At 44.1% G+C, this 22,182-nt stretch overlaps 1 protein-coding gene across 3 annotated transcripts in view; it reads right to left on the bottom strand.

Moving 5' to 3' along the window:
* Nucleotides 1–21,876, bottom strand: part of NIPAL2 (NIPA like domain containing 2) — a 93,322-nt gene extending 71,446 nt beyond the window's left edge. The window contains exon 1 of one of the 3 annotated variants that reach the window (XM_070383022.1): nucleotides 21,528–21,876. In XM_070383022.1, the coding sequence (XP_070239123.1) occupies nucleotides 21,528–21,662 (135 nt within the window). In that variant the 5' untranslated portion in view covers nucleotides 21,663–21,876. The remainder of the gene's footprint in view (nucleotides 1–21,527) is intronic. The other 2 variants (XM_070383021.1, XM_070383023.1) reach the window with 2 other exon arrangements.
* Nucleotides 21,877–22,182: the final 306 nt, after the last annotated feature.

Below are 22,182 nucleotides of genomic sequence, written 5' to 3' on the forward strand. Positions count from 1 at the left end.
TTTTTGCATTTATCTTACTTTTTTTATTTTGCTTTCTAATTTCTCTTTTCCTGAATCCTGTTGAAATGACTGAGTTTTCTTTATTCTTTTCTTTCCCCTGTTCTTCTGGCCAGGGAAGTTACATATCTTATTTATATTCTGTTAGTAACTACTGTTAAATGGTTTTTAACTTTCAATTTTGAAATAGTTATGGATTCACGGTAGGCTACAAAGAAACGTCGAGGTAGGTCTACGCACCCTTCCTCCAGCCTTCCCCTCGATGTTGACATTTTACACGATCACAGTCCAGTATCTATGGTTCCCTCTATCCTTTCCATGTGGAACTCCTCTTACAAGTATGTTAGACTTTTTATTTCTTTTTTCCCTAAAATAGCTCTCATATTTTCCAACTCTTATCTCTTTGTACTGAATTATGGAGAAGTTCCTCAGATCTATCCTCAAGTTCAGCGTTTCTGACATCCCTTTGAGGTCAGAATATACATGCCCATCAGTACATATATTAAACTGTACTATAATCATTATCTTTAAAAAATATTTATTTGGTTGTATTTTCGGACTATTAAGAAGGCTGAGTGCCGAAGAATTGATGCTTTTGAACTGTAGTGTTAGAGAAGACTCTTGAGAGTCCCTTGGACTGAAAGAAGATCCAACCAGTCCATCCTAAAGGAAATCAGTCCTGGGTGTTCATTGGAAGGACTGATGCTGAAGCTGAAACTCCAATACTTTGGCCACCTGATGCGAAGAATTGACTCATTTGAATAGACCCTGATGCTGGGAAAGACTGAAGGTGGGAGGAGAAGGGGATGACTGAGGATGACATGGTTGGATGGCATCACCAACTCAATGGACATGAGTTTGGGTAAACTCTGGGAGTTGGTGATGAACATGGAGGCCTGGCGTGCTGCAGTCCATGGGGTCGCAAAGAGTACGGACAAGACTGAGCAACTGAGCTGGACTGAACTGATTGGTATTAGTTGCGTCATGTGGGATCTTCTGTTGCAGCACACAGGCTCTCTAGCTGTGGCGTGGACTTAGTTGCTCCACAGCAGGTGGGATCTTAGTTCCTGACCAAGGATTGAAGCCCCCTCCCCTGCACTGCAAGGCTGATTCTTAACCACTGGACCAGCAGGGAAGTCCCTATAATTATTCTTTACAGGTGTATTTTCCCTGGAGACTATAAGCTCCTTGAAGGCAGAGCTGTGACTTACCAACTCATCTTTGTAACCCTAATGACTAGCACAGGTCTCTGGCACAGAGAAGTTGTTTATTAAAGGCTATTTGAACTTAACTACTCTCAGATTGATTAAAAACTGTCTAGAAATAGTAAATTTTGACCTTTGGCCTTAGGAAGATCTCAAACGGAGTACTTTATAATCAACTGGGGTTGGAATTCAGTAAACACTCAGTTTCATGAGAAAACAAGCTTGTCCCAGAATTCAGATTTCAACAATTAAGGGTCCACTTGTGTGTAATAGAAAGCTGCCTGCTGTCTTCTAAAGTCTAGTTATTTCATATCTACTGAAATATTTAGGTATAAAGCAGGTGTCAGAAGCAGTTTCCTGCTAATAGACACATACTTCATTTATTGTGCCTCACAGATAAGCACAAGTTGAAGGTTTGTGGCAACCCTGCATTGAGGTCTTTCAGCACCTCTTTTCCAACAGTATTTGCTTACTTCATGTCTGTATATCACATTTTGGTAATTCTTGCAATATTTCAAACTTTTTCATTATCATAGTATTTGTTATGATTATCTGTGATCAGTGATATTTGATGCTACTATTGCAAAAAGATTATGATTCACTGAAGGCTCAGATGATGGCTAGCGGCTGCATGGGCGCAGGAGGGCCTAGAGGAGCTATCCCACGTTGAAGGTCAGGAAGGGCGGCAGTGAGGAGATACCCCTTGTCCAAGGCAAGGAGCAATGGCTGCACTTTGCTGGAGTAGCCGTGAAGAGATACCCCACGCCCAAGGTAAGAGAAACCCAAGTAAGACGGTAGGTGTTGCAAGAGGGCAGCAGAGGGCAGACACACTGAAACCATACTCACAGAAAACTAGTCAATCTAATCACACTAGGACCACAGCCTTGTCTAACTCAATGAAACTAAGCCATGCCTGTGGGGCAACCCAAGATGGGCAGGTCATGGTGGAGAGATTTGACAGAATGTGGTCCATTGGAGAAGATAATGGCAAACCACTTCAGTATTCTTGCCTTGAGAACCCCATGAACAGTATGAAAAGGCAAAATGATAGGATACTGAAAGAGAAACTCCCCAGGTCAATAGGTGCCCAGTATGCTACTGGAGATCAGTGGAGAAATAACTCCAGAAAGAATGAAGGGATGGAGCCAAAGCAAAAAGAATACCCAGCTGTGGATGTGACTGGTGATAGAAGCAAGGTCCGATGCTATAAAGAGCAATATTGCATAGGAACCTGGAATGTCAGGTCCATGAATCAAGGCAAATTGGAAGTGGTCAAACAAGAGATGGCAAGAGTGAATGTCGACATTCTAGGAATCAGCGAACTCAAATGGACTGGAATGGGTGAATTTAACTCAGATGACCATTATATCTACTACTGCAGGCAGGAATCCCTCAGAAGAAATGGAGTAGCCATCACGGTCAACAAAAGAGTCTGAAATGCAGTACTTGGATGCAATCTCAAAAATGACAGAATGATCTCTGTTCGTTTCCAAGGCAAACCATTCAATATCACAGTAATCCAAGTCTATGCCTTAACCAGTAACACTGAAGAAGCTGAAGTTGAATGGTTCTATGAAGACCTACAAGACCTTTTAGAACTAACACCCAAAAAAGATGTCCTTTTCATTATAGGGGACTGGAATGCAAAAGTAGGAAGGCAAGAAACACCTGGAAGTAACAGGCAAATTTGGCCTTGGAATACGGAATGAAGCAGGGCAAAGACTAATAGAGTTTTGCCAAGAAAATGCACTGTTCATAACAAACACCCTCTTCCAACAACACAAGAGAAGACTCTATACATGGACATCACCAGATGGTCAACACGAAATCAGACTGATTATATTCTTTGCAGCCAAAGATGGAGAAGCTCTATACAGTCAGCAAAAACAAGACCAGGAGCTGACTGTGGCTCAGACCATGAACTCCTTATTGCCAAATTCAGACTTAAATTGAAGAAAGTAGGGAAAACCACTAGACCATTCAGGTATGACCTAAATCAAATCCCTTATGATTATACAGTGGAAGTGAGAAATAGATTTAAGGGTCTAGATCTGATAGATAGATTGCCTGATGAACTATGGAATGAGGTTTGTGACATTGTACAAGAGATAGGGATCAAGACCACCCCCATGGAAAAGAAATGCAAAAAAGCAAAATGGCTGTCTGGGGAGGCCTTACAAATAGCTGTGAAAAGAAGAGAAGTGAAAAGCAAAGGAGAAAAGGAAAGATATAAACATCTGAATGCAGAGTTCCAAGGAATAGCAAGAAGAAATAAGAAAGCCTTCCTCAGCGATCAATGCAAAGAAATAGAGGAAAACAACAGAATGGGAAAGACCAGGGATCTCTTCAAGAAAATCAGAGATACCAAAGGAACATTGCATGCAAAGATGAGCTCGATAAAGGACAGAAATAGTATGGACCTAACAGAAGCAGAAGATATTAAGAAGAGATGGCAAGAATACACAGAACAACTGTACAAAAAAGATCTTCATGACCCAGATAATCACGATGGTGTGATCACTGACCTAGAGCCAGACATCCTGGAATGTGAAGTCAAGTGGGCCTTAGGAAGCATCACTATGAACAAAGCTAGTGGAGGTGATGCAATTCCAGTTGAGCTATTCCAAATCCTGAAACATGATGCTGTGAAAGTGCTACACTCAATATGCCAGCAAATTTGGAAAACTCAGCAGCGGCCACAGGACTGGAAAAGGTCCGTTTTCATTCCAATCCCAAAGAAAGGCAATGCCAAAGAATGCTCAAACTACCGCACAATTGCACTCATCTCACACGCTAGTAAAGTAATGCTCAAAATTCTCCAAGCCAGGCTTCAGCAATATGTGAACCGTGAACTTCCTGATGTTCAAGCTGGTTTTAGAAAAGGCAGAGGAACCAGAGATCAAATTGCCAACATCCGCTGGATCATGGAAAAAGCAAGAGAGTTCCAGAAAAACATCTATTTCTGCTTTATTGACTATGCCAAAGCCTTTGACTGTGTGGATCACAACAAACTGTGGAAAATTCTTCAAGAGATGGGAATACCAGACCACCTGACCTGCCTCTTGAGAAATCTGTATGCAGGTCAGGAAGCAACAGTTAGAACTGGACATGGAACAACAGACTAGTTCCAAATAGGAAAAGGAGTACGTCAAGGCTGTATATTGTCACCCTGCATATTTAACCTATATGCAGAGTACATCATGAGAAACGCTGGACTGGAAGAAACACAAGCTGGAATCAAGATTGCCAGGAGAAATATCAATAACCTCAGATATGCAGATGACACCACCCTTATGGCAGAAAGTGAAGAGGAACTCAAAAGCCTCTTGATAAAAGTGAAAGTGGAGAGTGAAAAAGTTGGCTTAAAACTCAACATTCAGAAAATGAAGATCATGGCATCCGGTCCCATCACTTCATGGGAAATAGATGGGGAAACAGTGGAAACAGTGTCAGACTTTATTTTTCTGGGCTCCAAAATCACTGCAGATGGTGATTGCAGCCATGAATTTAAAAGACGCTTACTCCTTGGAAGGAAAGTTGACCAACCTAGATAGCATATTCAAAAGCAGAGACATTACTTGGCCAACAAAGGTCCATCTAGTCAAGGCTATGGTTTTTCCTGTGGTCATGTATGGATGTGAGAGTTGGACTGTGAAGAAGGCTGAGCGCCGAAGAACTGATGCTTTTGAACTGTGGTGTTGGAGAAGACTCTTGAGAGTCCCTTGGACTGCAAGGAGATCCAACCAGTCCATTCTGAAGGAGATCAGCCCTGGGATTTCTTTGGAAAGAATGATGCTAAAGCTGAAAGTCCAGTACTTTGGCCACCTCATGCAAAGAGTTGACTCATTGGAAAAGACTCTGATGCTGGGAGGGATTGGGGGCAGGAGGAGAAGGGGACGACAGAGGATGAGATGGCTGGATGGCATCACTGACTCGATGGACGTGAGTCTCAGTGAACTCCGGGAGTTGGTGATGGACAGGGAGGCCTGGCGTGCTGCGATTCATGGGGTCGCAAAGAGTCGGACACGACTGAGCGACTGATCTGATCTGATCTGATATATATATATAAATTTAGTTTTCTGTGCCAGGTCTTAGTTATAACATGCAGGATCTAGTTCCTTGACCAGGGATCAAACCCAGGCCCTCTGCATTGGAAGCATGGCATCTTAACCAATGGAACACCGGGGAAGTCCCAGCAATGAATTATTAAGGTATGTACACTGTTTTTTTTTTTTTTAAGACACAATGCAAAATGTAACATAAGTGCACATTTGATAGACAATGCAAGTGTAAACATTACTTTTACATGCTAGGAAACCAAAAATTCATGTGACTTACTTTGTTGCAATACTTGCTCTATTACAGTGGCCTAGAACTGAAACTGTAATATCTCAGAAGTATGCCTGTGCACTGTATAAACTGGTATATATTATTCTTTGTTTTTCTGAAATTTTACCTAGTTATTCAAGGTTAATTGAATACTCATTAAATTCATTTGACACATACCTGTAAATAGTAGTAATTCAGTAAATCCTCATTAATGTCCCTAATTGGTTGCGATGGGGAGGTTCAAATTTGCAATGTTTTCCCAGAAAAGGTGGTTTAATTACCTTCAAGGACTTAGAATAACTTGAGGTAAGAGTCCCTTGGACTGCAAGGAGATCCAACCAGTCCATCCTAAAGGAGATCAGTCCTGGGTGTTCATTGGAAGGGCTCATGTTGAAGCTGAAACTCCAATACTTTGGCCACCTGATGTGAAGAGCTGACTCATTTGAAAAGACCCTGATGCTGGGAAAGATTGAGGGCAGGAAGAAAAGGGGACAACAGAGGATGAGATGGCTGGATGGCATCACCGACTCAATGGACATGAGTTTGGGTGGACAGGGAGGCCTGGTGTGCTACGGTTCATGGGGTCGCAGAGAGTCGGACACAACTGAGCTACTGAACTGAAGCAAACTGAACTGAAGCACTACTAAACCCTATTTCCAATTAGAGCCTCTGGTAAATGTGCTTTAATGATTACAGAATCCTCATCAGAAATCAGTGGTGTCATTTGCATATAGCGAGCAGCCCTTATAAACTTGCCACTTAATAAATTAAGAGACATCTAGTTTACTTCATTACTTTATTCAGAGTGCTCTCTGCCTTCCAGCATACTAGAATTAATGGAAGTTCAGGTTCCTCTCCTCCCCCTACCCCCTTTTCTCCCCTCCCTATTGATCTGGAGACTGGTGGTCAGGAAGGAGAACAGAGAGCTGGAGAAGGAAAGTGACTTGCACAAAGTCACACAGCTAGATAGATACCAGACCAATTTTGGCCCCAGGCACCCAGCTCACGTCTGAATCACCGTTTCTTCATAGACTGCAATAGGTAACTGTCTGGCTAGTCAATGTTCGTTTTCCACAATTTTAAACTTAGCAGAATCTGTTTCTTTTTCCTAGTGCACATAAACTAAAGCAAAGATAAAAGAAGCAAAGGGGGCTCGACATCTTAACAATGTGATTACAAGTGCAGACCAGAAACACAGAAAGGTGCCCTTTATTTTTGTAGGGTTCACTCCTGTCACTACTGCAGCTTAAGGTCTGGCTTTTCCAGGATGTTTTGGCAAAAAGATGGTGGGAGCCACAGCAAAAATTTCTGGAGAATGAGCTTGAAAATATCAGCACTAATAAGTACTCAGGATATTTTTGTTTTACTTGGAACAACAATCTTCTATCCTACTTTTTGGTGCCAGAATGGTCTTTAGATATTTCACATAAAGTTACTGACCTATAACCATGGGTGGAGGAGTTTGGCCAGATGGTGATGGGATATGATAATAGGGATGTGTGGAATTGGTCATAGTCTGTTCCAGTCTCTGGCTCTGCCTTCAAAACATAAATTTGGAATCAGACCCTGGTGGAGCCAGTAGATGGTTCAAAAGAACCATAGAGTGAGAGCTAGTTTTGAACACTATAATAGTCATATTCAACTCACAAGTAGAAGAATGCTATCTCCTGTTCCAGGCAGTAAAATATCCCTGAACATGGAAATGAGAGGTCCAGTTTTTAGTATGGGAAACATCACAGGTTAAGGGATTTAGGTCAACTCATCACTGAAGGAGTGATCTTACAGAACCTGAACCTAAAGGGGATGATATGCCTGAGAAATGAGTATTCAGTTCATCTCATCTCACGGGAAACTCTCAGGAGTGAGCTGGGGTGGTTTTGTATTTGCACCTAGTAAACAGGTGCAATCTCACTTTCAGAACGTTGGGAGGGGATAGGAGACATCCAAAGTCTTCGCAATACATCCTTAAATTTGTAGGAGTAAAGATTCATAATGTGTGCAATTTACTTTCAAATGATACGTGACAATATAAATAAAAAACAGGAAGAGAGAGGGAGAGACAAAGAGAATGAGCCAGAACAAACAAATGTGGTATAGTGTTAACAAGTGAATCTCCAGATGAGGACATGTGGTGTTTACTGTATTATTCTTCTGAGTTTTCTATAGGTTGGAAAAATTCCAAACTAAGAAGTTAAGAAATCTGCTTTAGAGGCTCAATGAATTTTTTAAAGAGAATATGGGTTCATTTTAAAAGAGTTCAAAGAGGAGATGATAACAAGGAAAGAAAAAAAAAGCAAGAAATAAATAGGAAGCTGGCTGAACTAAGGAAAGAGATTAATAAGAAAAATAAGACCACTGCACAACTTAAAACCACATGTAGACACTGGTTGAGAAAAATATGAAGGTGGAGGAAAAGGACATGAAATGCAAGTGACCACAGAGAAGATGGTGGATATGGGAGACAGACAAAGTCCACATCAGAGGCTATTTGCTCAGTCATGAACCCATTTGGTATTTATTTAGCAACTAATAAATATTAGGTCCTATTTCAGGACCAAAGGATGCAAAGAATCCTCGAGAAGCTCAGAAGAGGTAGAAAAAGTGACCAATAACAGACAGCTGCTGCTGCTAAGTCACTCAGTCATGTCCGACTCTTTGCGACCTTGTGGACTGTAGCCCAACAGGCTCCTCTGTCCATGGGATTCTCCAGGCAAGAAGACTGGAGTAGAGTGCCATGCCCTCCTCCAGGGGGATCTTCCTGACCCAGGGATCGAACCCGCATCTCACGTCTCCTGCATTGGCAGGCTCGTTCTTTACCACCAGCGCCACCTGGGAAGCCCAGTAACAGGCTGGTGGTGGTTTGGTCACTCAGTCGTGTCCGACTCTTGGACTCCATGACTGTAGCCCACTGGGCTCCTCTGTCCATGGGATTCTCCAGGCAAGAGCACTGGAGTGGGTTGTCATTTCCTTCTCCAGGGGATCTTCCTCACACAAGAACTGAACCGAGGTCTCCCGCATTGCAGGCAGATTCTTTACTGACTGAGCTATGAGGGAAGCCCCCCGCCTACCACCTGTGAAATCTCTAATAGAGGTACACTCTATAGAACCCATGCGAACAGAAGGGACAAAGCACAAGTCTGCCTAGATTGGAGAGTATATTAGCTTCCTGAAGCTGCTGTAACAAATCAGCATAAACCTGGTGGCTTAAAACAACAGAAATTTACTCTCTCACGGTTCTGGAGCCTGGAAGCTCCAAATCAATTTCTTTGGGCTGAAATCAAGATGGCAGGGCCACACTCCCTCTAGAGTTTCTAGCAGAGAATCTGTTCCGTGCCTCCCCCAGTTTCTGGTGGCTGCTGACACATCCTTGGTTTATGGTTGCATCACTCTAACCTCTGTCTCTGTGGCCGCATTGCTTTCCTCTTCCATGTGAAATCTCCCTGTGTCTCCCTCTCATAAAAAAAGAAAAAAGATAACATGTGATGGCATTTAGGGTCCATCCAGATAATCCAGGTTAATCTTCTTGTCTCAAGATCTTTATCTTAATTACATTGGCATGACTCCAGTATAGCTGGACTGGAGGGGCAGGCAGCAGCCTTTTTACGCCATGGGTCTGCAGGTGGTGCTGCAACACGAAGGATGCTAAAGCAGAGAAGGATAGGTTCAAAGGAGACATTTAGACATCCTGGCGCAGTGTGGAGGATGGAGTGGGAGGGAGCAAGGCCAGGGAACAGCAAAACCAGTTAGGAGACTCTTTGGGATCTCAGAAGAAGGAGGGTAAATGTGGAGAGTTAACTACAACAGGGCCATGAAGAAACAATATTCACATTCATTGCAGCAAACGCTGGAAATATGTAATGCTTTTTAGAATGCTGAATGGGTTGGACTATTCTTACCCCTAATCTCCTTTGCCCTTGTAGATAATTGCATTGTCTGCAGTACTAACCCAAACTAAGTTAAAGCTATAATCCCATACGTAAAAATGAAGAAAGAAAAAATTTCATTCCAGAAGAGATTTTTAATTTGTTATCTTGGTTTTTGTATGCCACAAGGTTATTGCCTTTCTATCCTGAGAAAGTCTCATAGCATTGGATCCAAATCTGGTGATTTAAAGCCAACAGAAAAGGTCAGGGTTACAAAACACAGCGTATCGTTGCTATTCTACAAGCTAGTCTATGCCAATTTTTAATCAACCTCAAAAACCCAGGCAGAAAAGCCCAACATACTGCCTTCCCATACAATTAAGCACTGCTACATTTTGTCTTTTACTTGGGAACACATTTACTTACATGATTATACATTTGTTATCTTAAAAAACTGAACCCCATTAACGATAAGCCTTACTTAGCTTACTAAGCCACCATGTTTGTTGTTTTTGAGAAATTTAAGTTGTAGCAGAACAAATTTATGGGAAAAATTTAATAAGACATCCTTTGGGGGCTTTTAACACTTCATTAAAAGGAGAACAACAATCGTCAAGAAAGGTGAGATATCACTTAAGGAAATCTTAAACTTGGGTCTATTAGAAAACAAATCAATCCTGTTTAACGTTGGAAAGGGGATCTTTGAAACAAGGACTGACAGGCTGAACACAAAGAATGCTATTGTTTGCATCCAGATATGAGGTCCCATACCTTTCAAATTTTGCAAGAACATACTCTTAATAATAATTTAACTAAATTGGTCATTCTTTGTTCTCAAAGAAGCAGGATTGCCGGCTGCCTTTTGCAGGGAAATCCCAGGATGCGCGAGAGGCTTCCTCCCTTGAGCTGGAAAACCTGGGAGCTCGCTGAATTACAGCTCTTTCCCCCGCACCTGATTGGGTTTCAAGAGTGCATGACTCTTTTGAGAGCAATGCCAGCCTTGAACTTGGGCTGTATTTTGCCAGCTCCATCCTCCTGGAGACTAAACTCCACTGTGTACGTCAGGCCCCAGCCCCTGGGTGAGTTTTTGCCTCGATATGGGGAGGGTAGTGACACTGCCTCTTACTGACACGCATCTGCCCGAGACTCCTGCGGCCCTCTCCACCCACCAGACCAGACCTTTCTGACATCAAGGCAGGAATCAAGTGCAGATTTTCTCCTCTGGGACACTGGGACCTGGACACTCCATTGCCTCTAAAGGGCCAGTACTCGTTACCAAATAAATCCCCCTAACCCCAAGTTCCCCCTTTCCTGGCAAAATTCTCACATCCCACTGGTCCAGCAACCAGGTCCCAACCCACCTTATGGTCAGCCCACCTCTGATACCCAAAGAACTCATAGATGGTGACTGTGATTTGGGTCTGAGAGAACAGTTCAGAAGTCTAATAAAATGCTGAGCATGGAACTCAGGACTATTCTCGACTTCGTGGCTGTGGCCGCCGCTTGTGACAGGGGGTCCACTTGTACCTTGTTCGCAAAGAACCACTCGTTTCTCCACTGCCGCGGCTCAGGCAGTCACATCCAAAGGCACTTCACACTGTCTCCTCTTCTGCTCTGGCTCTCTTCACGTACAATTATGTAACTGTACTATGCTAGTCCTGGAAGCACAATGGAAGCAGTCCATCAGATTGTATAAGCAAGGGCAGCTTCACACCAGTCCTTCAACTGTGGTTTTTCAAGTATTTCTAAGGCATTCTCATTCTCTGTCTACATCTTTCACACACACACATTGTACACTGTATAATGTATGCCTGTGTGTGTGCACTCTTTGTGACCCTATGGACTGTAACTCTCCAGGCTCCTCTGTCCATGGATTCTCCTGGCAAGAATACTGGAGTGGGTTGCCACGCCCTTCTCCAGGGGACCTTTCTGCCCATGGCTCAAACCTGTGCCTCTGTTTCCTGCACTGGCAGGCGGGTTCTTTACCACTAACACCACCTGGGAAGCCCCGTATAAAGTATGTGCTGTGTTGCGCTTCGTTGCCCAGTCACGTCCAACTCTTTGTGACCCCACAGACTGCAGCCCACCAGGCTCCTCTGTCCATGGATTCTCCTGGCAAGAATACTGGAGTGGGGTGCCATGCCCTCCTCCAAGGGATCTTTCTGACCCAGGAATCGAACTGGGGTCTCCCACATTACAGGCGGATTCTTTACCAGCTGAACTACCAGGGAAGCCCTGGATAATGGATATGTGATCTAATTTACATATATCACACCCCATATATGGCTACAGTTTGAGGACAGAGTCCATGTTTCCGATTTCTCTGGTATCACTGCCCAACGCTCTTGAGTAGGGCTCTCTACTTGTGATTTTTACTGAGTGGAATGTTGGCTGCATTTGGGCCGTCACTGTTGACTGGCTGATCAAACTCAGTGTGGGCTGTAATGAGGGAAGAGTATCTCTGTCTCCCAAATAGCCCTGGAACAATCAGAGCCCTGCAAGTCCAGAGGCTGAAGAGGAAATAAAGACCTCCCAGAATTCACAGGACTGACCTCAACCTTGAATGACATTATCAGCAATGCTGACATGGCTTCTAGGACTCCACACAGCGTTGCACTCACATACCACACCTATTTCACCTAAATCCACTAAACTTTTAGGAGGCTCCTACCTTCTGAAGAGGTGGTTGTTGATGGTAAAGACATCACTAAGCAGGTAGAGGCAAGACCGAGATACTCCTTTTGCCAGCAGATACCCTCTGACTTTTCTGTCTGCAGAAAGACAAGAGGCTTTTCTAGAAGCCCCTCTTGGGGGAGAGAGCATGAGTGAGGGTGGTAAGTCTAGAATTTAGAGATAAGTCACAGCTTAGAGTTGACGCTAAGGAAAATATTTCAGAAACTGATCCTATAACTAAGCTTTTAAGGAGATTACTGCTCTGGTTCACCCACAACGACAAGGCGGGCTACACTGGGGTGACTTTTCTGGGGCTGCTCCTCTGAGGCAGGATGTAGAAAGTGAAGGTCTCTGATGAGCTGGGGGGAGAGGTGGCTGCCCAAGAAGACAGTGAACCAGAGGAGGAGGACTCCAGCCTACCCAGTGGTCACTGCTGTTAGGGCCACGTAGTACCTCTCATCCTAGCTACAGGACCTCTTTTTCATCCAGCCCTTCCCAAGGGCTCATGTTCTTTGGGCCTTGGCAACTGGTTTAGGAAAGGATATGGACCTAACCTTGTCCAGTCAGACTAAAGGCAATGGATTTTCATTGGTGGAGAAAGTCAAGCTTTCCTTCCTGAAAATGAAAAGGCAGGATGAAGGCTACAGGGGTGAGCCTGCAAAAAGTGGGATCAACAGCCCCGAGGAACAGAAGTGGAAGAGGAGAGGGAGACCCTGTGTTTGCCATGCGACTGCAGCCTGTGGATCAAGGCTGGTGTGGACCCGGAGTTCTTCCGGCCTTCCATGTCATCCAGACTGATTAATTTCCTCTATTATTTAAGCCAGTTAAAGTTAGATTTCCAGGGACTCGCCAACCAAAGCCTCTTAGTTTACAAAGCGTTCTTCGTCGGGAAGCCAAGTGTCAAAGCCAGAAGAGAGATGGACCCCTGTTGCAAGCCACAGAGGTCAGGCCCAGGTCACTGAAACGGGGAAACCATTTGAGAGGTGCTGAGAAGGTGAGGGGGTGGCTTAGGGAGCCACAGAGTTGAGGCTGCTGGCAGACCTCGGAACAACCCGCCAAGACCAGGGTGGGTCTCTGAAGGAGCCACGCCAGGACAAACACAATATTTGGTGAGGTGTGGAGCTCATGACTAAATATAAGCTAGCCTGTGTTTACACAAGCCTGTGTTTACTCTGCATCTCCTGGCGTGTGCTAAAGACGACAGGAGAACACGCTGGGAGTGGCCATCAGGCCAAGTGACAAGATGAAATAAACGCACAGGTGTGCACGTGCTGAGAACTAGGTGGAGGGGAAAGTGGAGTGGTACCTGCTAGCCTCTGGGCTGTGGACCAGGACAGAGTGCTGAAGAGCTCTGACTTTATGTAAAGTGCAATATAAAAGGCGTGAACTGAGTGGAGGAATACTGGACCTTGAGAAAAAAACAAGCCAAAACAAACAAACCAAAACACTCAAGCTAAAATAAACAGCATTTAAGTCTTAACGCTGACACAGCATGAGCTTTCCCAAGCTGGGGTGCTGGTCCTTAGTCGGTTAAACTACCGTCAGCATCTGAAGATGTCATCACACTTCTGACACCAAATCCTGTCAGCTGTTCCCAGGGCCACACTTCTATCCTTCCCCAATCCAGAAGTCTGGAAAGAGGCAGAAGACATGGGGGGAATCCTTGCCTTAGTACACTTGCCTTAGATGACAAGTGTTCCAACTAGGAAATTACTGCAATCAAGAAGTGCTCTGTAATGTGACTATGTCTGGAGAGTGAAGGGGAGCCAAAGACCAAATGGAGTGAGGAAGGCAGTGGAGGTAGAGAAACAGTTGGTTCTGGATTAAAGAAAAGAGAGTCGCATCAAATAATTGACAAAATTTCTCTTATTTCCATTTGCAATGAGTTAAATGCTCAAAATTCTCCAAGCCAGGCTTCAACAGTACATGAACTGTGAACTTCCAGATGTTCAAGCTGGATTTAGAAAAGGTGGAGGAAGCAGAGATCAAATTGCCAACATCCACTGGATCACTGAAAAAGCAAGAGAGTTCCAGAAAAACACCTACTTCTGCTCTATTGACTACTCCAAAGCCTGTGACTGTGTATCACAACAAACTGTGGAAAATTCTTCAAGAGATGGGAATACCAGACCACCTGACCTGCCTCCTGAGAAACCTGTATGCAGGTCAGGAAGCAACAGTTAGAACCAGACATAGAACCACAGACTGGTTCCAAATCAGGAAAGGAGTCCGTCAAGGCTGTATATTGTCACCCTGCTTATATATCTTGCATGCAGAGTACATCATGTGAAACGCTGGGCTGGATGAAGCACAAGCTGGAATTAAGACTGCTAGGAGAAATATCAATAACCTCAAATATGCAAGTGACACCACCCTTATGGCAGAAAATGAAAAGGAACTAAAGAGCCTCTTGATGAAAGTGAAAGAGGAAAAAAAAAAAAAAAGAAGAAGAAAGTGAAAGTGAAAGAGGAGAGTGAAAAAGTTGGCTTAAGACTCAACATTCAAAAAATGAAGATGATGGCATCCAGTCCCACCACTTCATGACAAATAAATGGAGAAACAATGGAAACAGTGTGAGACTTTATTTTGGGGGGCTCCAAAATCACTGCAGATGGTGATTGCAGTCATGAAATTAAAAGACGCTTGCTACTTGGAAGAAAAGCTATGACCAACCTAGACAGCATATTAAAAAGCAGAGACATTACTTTGCCAACAAAGGTCCATCTAGTCAAAGCTATGGTTTTTCCAGTAGTCATGTATGGATGTGAAAGTTGGACTATAAAGAAAGCTGAGCGCCGAAGAATTAATGCTTTTGAACTATGGTGTTGGAGAAGACTCTTCAGAGTCCCTTGGACTGCAAGGAGATCCAACCAGTCCATCCTAAAGGAATCAGTCCTGAATATTCACTGGAAGGACTGATGCTGAAGCTGAAACTCCAGTACTTTGGCCACCTAATGCAAAGAACTGACTCTTTCCCTGATGCTGGGAAAGATTGAAGGCAGGAGGAGAAGGGGATGACAGAGGATGAGAAGGTGGGATGGCATCACCAACTCGATGGACATGAGTTTGAGTGAGCTCCATGAGTTGGTGATGGACAGGGAAGCCTGGTGTGCTGGAGTCCATGGGGCTGCAAAGAGTTGGACACGACTGAGCAACTGAACTGACTGAAATTCAGTAATGACTAATCATTAGAAATATATATTTTATGATACTTCCTGTAGCATAGGTTGACTGTAATACTTCTAATAATGGCTAGTTTTGAAAAACAGTTTTGCAGATTTCCTTTAATTGGTTGGGCCAGGTCTTAGTTGTCTTTGAGCTGTGGCATGTGAGATCTAGTTCCCTGACCAGGGATTGAACTTGGGCCTTGGGAGCAAGGAGTTTTAGCCACTGGACTACCAGGGAAGTCCCTAGCTAGTGTTTATTCTGTGCTTTCTATGTGTCTGGCACTGCTAACTATTTGATATACATTATCTTATTTTATTCCTACATCAACCCTATAAGGTATATAGTGTTATTAGTGTTATTGCTATTACCATTTTGATAGAGAAAGTCAAGATTTGGAGAAATTAAGAAAATTGCCAACACATCTAGTAAAGAGGCCAAGCTTTTTAAAACACCCTATCCTAGAACAAAATGGATAGCTTAGGGGAAAGTCATCTTTTCCACAGTAAACTCTCAAATGCCAATTTGAACAATCACCAACACTTTAAAAAGAAATTGTTTAAATAATTCTCCTAAGCAAACAAAATGAATACAGCGTACCATTTCCCACACTATCTGGGTAAAACAAGCAAGTTGAACAGTCATAGCATTGATAATATTTTTAAACATTTTTAAACTGTAGAATATAATAGATACAGGCAACTGCAAAGAAAATGATATAGACAAACAAATTACTAAAATGAATTATTATAAGGCAAACACTCTCATAACAGCATCCAGATCACGAAACAGAAACTGGGTGCCCACCCAAAGCCCTCCCGTTGCTTCATCCCATCACAGCCTCTTCTGTTGCCCAAGAAAACCCTGGTCTGACTTCGTGGCAATCACTTCCTTCCTTTCCCTTACGGTTTCACCACAGAAGTGTGCATCCCTGAACACTGTGAAGGGAGACTGTCTGTTTTGTCTAATATCTCTTCTAGTTGTATTTTAATCTGCAAGGAGAATCTCTATCCTTGCTCTCCCCCTTTTATCTCCCCGTAAAAGTGATTTGCGAAGAAGCTGAGCCACATAAACCTGTAAACTGGAGGTTTCCCACAGCCTGAACTTAGCTGACTGCATGAATGCAACTTTATAACTAGTTAGTAGGAATCGGCTTCCCTGGTGGCTCAGTGGTAGAGAATTCGCCTGCAATGCAGGAGAAGCAGGAGATACGGGTTCAGTCCCTGGGCTGGGAAAATCCTCTGGAGGAGGAAATGGCAACCCACTTCAGCATTCTTGCCTAGAGAATCCTGTGGGCAGAGGAACCTGGTGGGCTACAGCCTGTGGGGTCACAAGAGTGAGAGTGACAGGTAGATTTAAATGCAAACATGTGGTGTGACAAATTCACGACAGCATTAAGAATCTGTTCCTCAATTGAGGACCATGGGGTGACTACAATGATGATAATGGTTAGAAAAGCTTTGATACAATTGCTTGGAGGTAATTGATTTCTTCCTTCCTCCTTTTTGCTGCCTTATATTGTACCTCTTGAAGAAAACCTGGTAAAGGGGAAATGCCACACTGGCTATATAAGGAAGGCTTAAAAAAAAAAAAAGGTCAATAAGTATAAACAAAATTTAAAAAGAGGCTTTTCTTGGGAATGAAATGGAAAGGACCAGTAACCTCCACCTCGCCCTTTGGTATTTCTAAGTTTTGACACTTTTCTGTCTCTAAGAGGCAATCAGATGCAGTGACCAGCAGAAAAGAGATAAATGGTAGCAAAGCAAAATCAATAAAAGGGCACTATAAAACGCAGTGTGATTTTTCTTTAGTCCAGTGAGACAAGCCATATTCATTTTCCCTTACCACATTCTTTTCAAGCTTTAGTTTCTAAGCAATGGCCTTCAGGCATGGAATAAAAATAGCTCTGCAGTTAGGTTTAGACCTTACTTGCTGTAAGATCTGGGGGCAAGTGATTTAACACAAATTTCCTTACATGAACAGTGAGGATAATACATATCTTACAAGGTTGTTGGGGGGCTCGAATGAGATAATAGCTATAAAGTGTCACATAGCAAATGCATAACAAATGTCAGTCTCTTCCATTCCCCTCTTCCCTGCCAAGATGTATCAATTTTCCTTTAAATATGTTGACTTTAAAAATTCAAGCCATTGAAAATCAAAAGTTCAAACAAAGGACATTAAATCTGAATTCTTCATCCACCCTATGCAGAAGAAACCTTTCTGACAGTATCTTTTCGAATTTAGACATTTAGCAACGTGCATAAACTTAAAGAAACAGCCACGAAACCCCTCCTTTACAATATTTCCCACGTTCATTCTTTCCTGGCCATTCCCTCTACAGCCTTGCTGGATTAGCACTTATTTATTCAACCAGATAACATGAAAAAGACTGTGGGTCTTTCATTCTAAGCATGAGTTTACCAGCAAGGAAAACTGAAGCCCAGTGTGACTTGCCTACATGCACTGAGCTAGTTGACAGCAGAAACTAGACAACAGCCTCTGACGCTTGTTGCAAATTAAATACCTACAGGGGTCAGTAGGTAAAAGAGAAGACAGCAGGGGGGCAGCTCAAGTGGGGAGCACAGATGTTCTGCGCTGTGAACTCCCCCTCACAGTTATCATGTGGGGAAAAGGGCCAAGTTGCTAGCACTTCTGATGTTTAAAAAGATCATGGAAATTTGAAACCTTACATACTCATTTTTTAAATGTTGGCAATGTATTAAACATTTTTAAACCTCTGTGCAGTTTGACACAAGACACATCTACAGGCTGGATTCAGTCCACAGTTGGCCTGTTTGAGGCTCCTTCACACTGCCAACTCTAATTCAAATGTCTTTCATTTGCTTTGGGAGAAGGAAATGGCAACCCACTCCAGTATTCTTGCCTGGAGAATCCCAGGGACAGAGGAACCTGATGGGGCTGCCATCTATGGGATCACACAGAGTCAGACACGTCTGAAGTGACTTAGCAGCAGCAGCAGCAGCATTTGCTTTGATTGCTTCACTCTCTGTTCACAAAAAAAAACCTTCAATGGCTCCCCACTGTCTACCAGTCAGAGTCCAGACATCTTAACCCGTTGTCCTTCAAGGCAACTCATGTTGACGTCTAAGACCTGAAACTGTACTTCCACTTTCCGGTCACTGTCAGTTTTCCACTGCAACCAGAACGGCCACTGAATTCTACTCTACGTACAAAAACGTTCAGAAGGGCACCTGTCCAGACCATGTGGGCTGCTCCTTCGTCTGCAGACTTTCTCCTTTCTTGCAGTGCCTTCCATCTGTGCACTCTCATTAATGAAACTCTGTCTTTAAGTGTCCAGTTCAAATAGCACCTCTCTGGAAAACATCCCTGATGGCCCCTGCTAAAACCCACCTTGTTCTGAATTCCCAAAGGACTTTATATCCCTCACATGACACTTAAAACATACTGCCTTGCTTTAGAGTTACCTACATAGCTCGTTTCCCCAAGCATCTAATAACAAGAAGGAAGGAAGAGTTTGTGTCTAAAGACTGTGTTGAATATTCCACAGTGCTTTATACAAAGTGGGGAGTTCAATAATAATCTTAGAAGCATTATCTTTTTATACTGAAAACTTGTGGATCAAACATAAAGAAAATACCTTGGCAGAACTTAATTGCACTTATACTTGTATAGGCAGATGCCTAAATGATGCAGATTGGGCAAAAGCCTTGCTTCCCTGATTCCCTAGAACACTTTCCCCTCTGAACTCCCACTTATTACTTGTTTGGAGATTTCTTCCTCTAAAACCACTCACATCTTTGCTTTAGATGTCACTGATTCTAAGAAGGCACTGTTAAATATTCATCTGTCACCTGAAATGTGTTTCAGGGAAGTTGCTCTTTTTCTGTGAGTAAGGTTAATTTATCAGATCTGATGGTTATCTCTTAAAAAACCACAGAGAGCTGAGCTATCACTGAACAGACACTGTCCAAGTATTTCAGTAGTGATAAAATTTAAACTCTGGCTATCCAGTAATCAGGGCTTCCCTGGTGGCTCACTCAGTAAAGAATCTGCATGCAGGAGTACTGTTTGCAATGCAGGAGACCGGAGTTTGATCCCTGGGTCGGGAAGATCCCCCGGAGAAGGAAATGGCAACCCACTCTAGTATTTTTGCCTGGGAAATCTCATGGAGGGAGGAGCTTGGTGGGCTATAGCGCACGGGGTCACCAGAGTTGGACATGACTTAGTGACTAAACCACCATCCAATAACCATGGTTAACTTTGAGTGTGGAAGTCCTAAACTTATATCCCTTATTTCGTTTTCTTGAAGCCACTCCCATTTGCAGCTATCTATAATCAGTTAGGGCTTCCCTCCTGGCTCAGATAGTAAAGAATCCACCTGCAATATGGGAGACCTGGGTTCAATCCCTGGGTTGGGAAGATCCTCTGGAGGAGGGCATGACAACCCACTCCAGTATTCTTGCCTGGAGAATCCCCATGGCTACAGTCTATGGGGTCACAAAGAGTTGGACACGACTGAGCGACTTAAGCACAGTACATAATCAGTTAATGTTTAAAAAGAAAAGAAAAATTAGATTCCATTTTATTTCTACTGGCCTGCTCAGCACAAGAGGCACTCAATAAAATTTTTGCTGAACGAATTTTTAAAAATCAAGTTTTACTTTTGCTTAAAAACAAATGCAATCAATGAAAAGTTAAAATCCCAAAATCTTATAAGATAGTCTAAATCTGCATAATAATGGGAAAAGTTGATACAGTCTTACCTCAAACTAGCTATGGTTCACGTGTCAACTGAGTAGTTTCAATTAGCATATTCCTGATACACTCTTTCTAACCTGTACAAACCTATACTGTCAAAGGCAAGTTAAGCCTTGCAAACATAAAGTTAAGTTTTCACATTTACGTCACATGATAAGCTATGTTCGGTGTCAGAGAGCCAAGACAATCTTGAATTCCAGGAACCATTAAAGAAAACTAATGTCTACAGAGATTTCCGTTCTGCAAACAATGTTTTCTCCTGTTTTGGATGATGCCATCTCAGGTCACATTTACTAACTCTTTAATTCCTTTACCAAAAAGACCAAAAAAATCAGTTGACTTTTCTTGGGACTGTTTCTAGCATTAGCATATTATAATATGCTTTATAACATAAGCTAGCATAAGCATAGTATAACAGATATGCTCAAAGAACTCCCCATGAAAAGCAGTCTTTGTAACTCTTCTTGGTAGAAGGAAGGAGAAATGGAATCTAATAGGCTCAGTGCCCTCTCACTTTTCCTGTTTTAGTATGTTTTGTGGTAAAGCACACTCAAAGTGACATTCTCTCCTCTGCTGAAAACTAATAAGGTGGACACGTTTATTTTGTCCTTATATAAGTAAGTTATCTTCTGAGCTAAATTTTCGAAAACAAAATTCTAACATTTCAGAAACTAACATTCAAAACACTTGGCAAGCATAAAGGCTTCCAGGTGTTTGATTACGGTTAAAGCCCCTGATTTAGACCAACAACAGATATTTTATAATTACACTGTTGTAAAATAAAAAGACCTATTGATTTGTTAAAGAACAAGAACAAAGTAACACATTATGAAAACAGAAGGGAGCCTAGAATCCACCATATCAAGATCACTTGCTCGTTCTTGAAAGAATATAAATGTGGCTAGAGGAAGGGCTTTTTTTCCCCCTCCTGCTCTTAAACCAAGCCTGAAATAAATGGGCAGCTCCAATCCCCTTTGATCTTGTTAAATGTGTGTTTCCAGCGTACATGGGCGTTGTTGAGGCTGACGACGTTTTCCCGCAGGGCCGGTGAGCAAGGAGAGAGTCTGGCAACTGCAACCTGAGAATGTCAGTGTTCTTGTGCGGAAATGGAAGGAGCTGAGCTGACACGCTGGGGACACACACACAGTCACGCTCAGAGCATCTGCACAGAGGTGCTATCTGGTGGCCTTGAACCAGTTCTCTGATTCTGAGAAACAGTGTCACTCATGTTTTTAACTGTAAAATGATCCTGGGGGCGAATACGGGTGGAGGAGGGTTGCCCCCACACGCCTTAGAGTCCATCTGGGAGAAGAGGCTGGAGAGGAGGGATGTGTGGGGACACAGAGGCCCAGAACCGCCGGCCTGTGTGACCCACTCCCGGGGGCTGCTGCCCAGGGCTTCCCCGCTCTCCCGAACGCCGGGCAGTGAGGTCCACGTGTGGAAACTGCGTGTCAGCTCTGCCCACGTGGGCAGCCCGGTGTCCTCGGGACCGTCGGCCGGAGGGCGGCCCCAACCCGGTCCCCCCCCGGGCGGCGGGGCGGCCGGACCTTACCTGGTTCCGGCGGTACCACGCGCCCGACAGGGAGCCATTGCCGGCGCCCTGCGCCCCATACGTGAAGTTCCGAGCCAGCTCGTCCAGGACGGCCGAGGCGGCGGCCCCGGGCTCCCCCGGCGCCGGCGCCGCCATGAGCACTCGCTGCCCGCTCGCCGGGGCTCTGGCTCCGGCCGCCTCCCGGCCCAGCCGCACCCGCCAGGCGCCGCGGAGGAGGCGCGCCCTGCGGAGGCCGCGCCCGGGCCGCGCCGGAGCCACTTCCTGCTCGGTGTCCGGGCAAAGCGGGCGCGCCCGGGCCACCTGGTTCCCGCCCCCGCGCGGTGCCAGGTGCCCCAGGGGCCTTCCCGCGCTGCGGCCTCCCGGGCCGGGCCCCTCTGCGCGCGGGGTCGGGATGCGCTCAAGGCCAAAACGCTTCCAAGCCCAGGAGCGCCGAGTCAACACTTAAAACTAAAGTGAACAGGAGTGAAAGGAGACATTCAATTCGGTACAGTCACTCAGTCGTGTCTGACTCTTTGCGACCCCATGGACCGCAGCAGCCAGGCCTCCCTGTCCATCACCAACTCCCAGAGTTTATTCAGACTCATGTCCATTGAGTCGGTGATGCCATCCAGCCATCTCATCCTCTGTCGTCCCCTTCTCCTCCTGCCTTCAATCT

This window comes from Bos mutus, chromosome 14, assembly GCF_027580195.1.
Source record: "Bos mutus isolate GX-2022 chromosome 14, NWIPB_WYAK_1.1, whole genome shotgun sequence".
Classification (NCBI taxonomy): Eukaryota; Metazoa; Chordata; class Mammalia; order Artiodactyla; family Bovidae; genus Bos; species Bos mutus.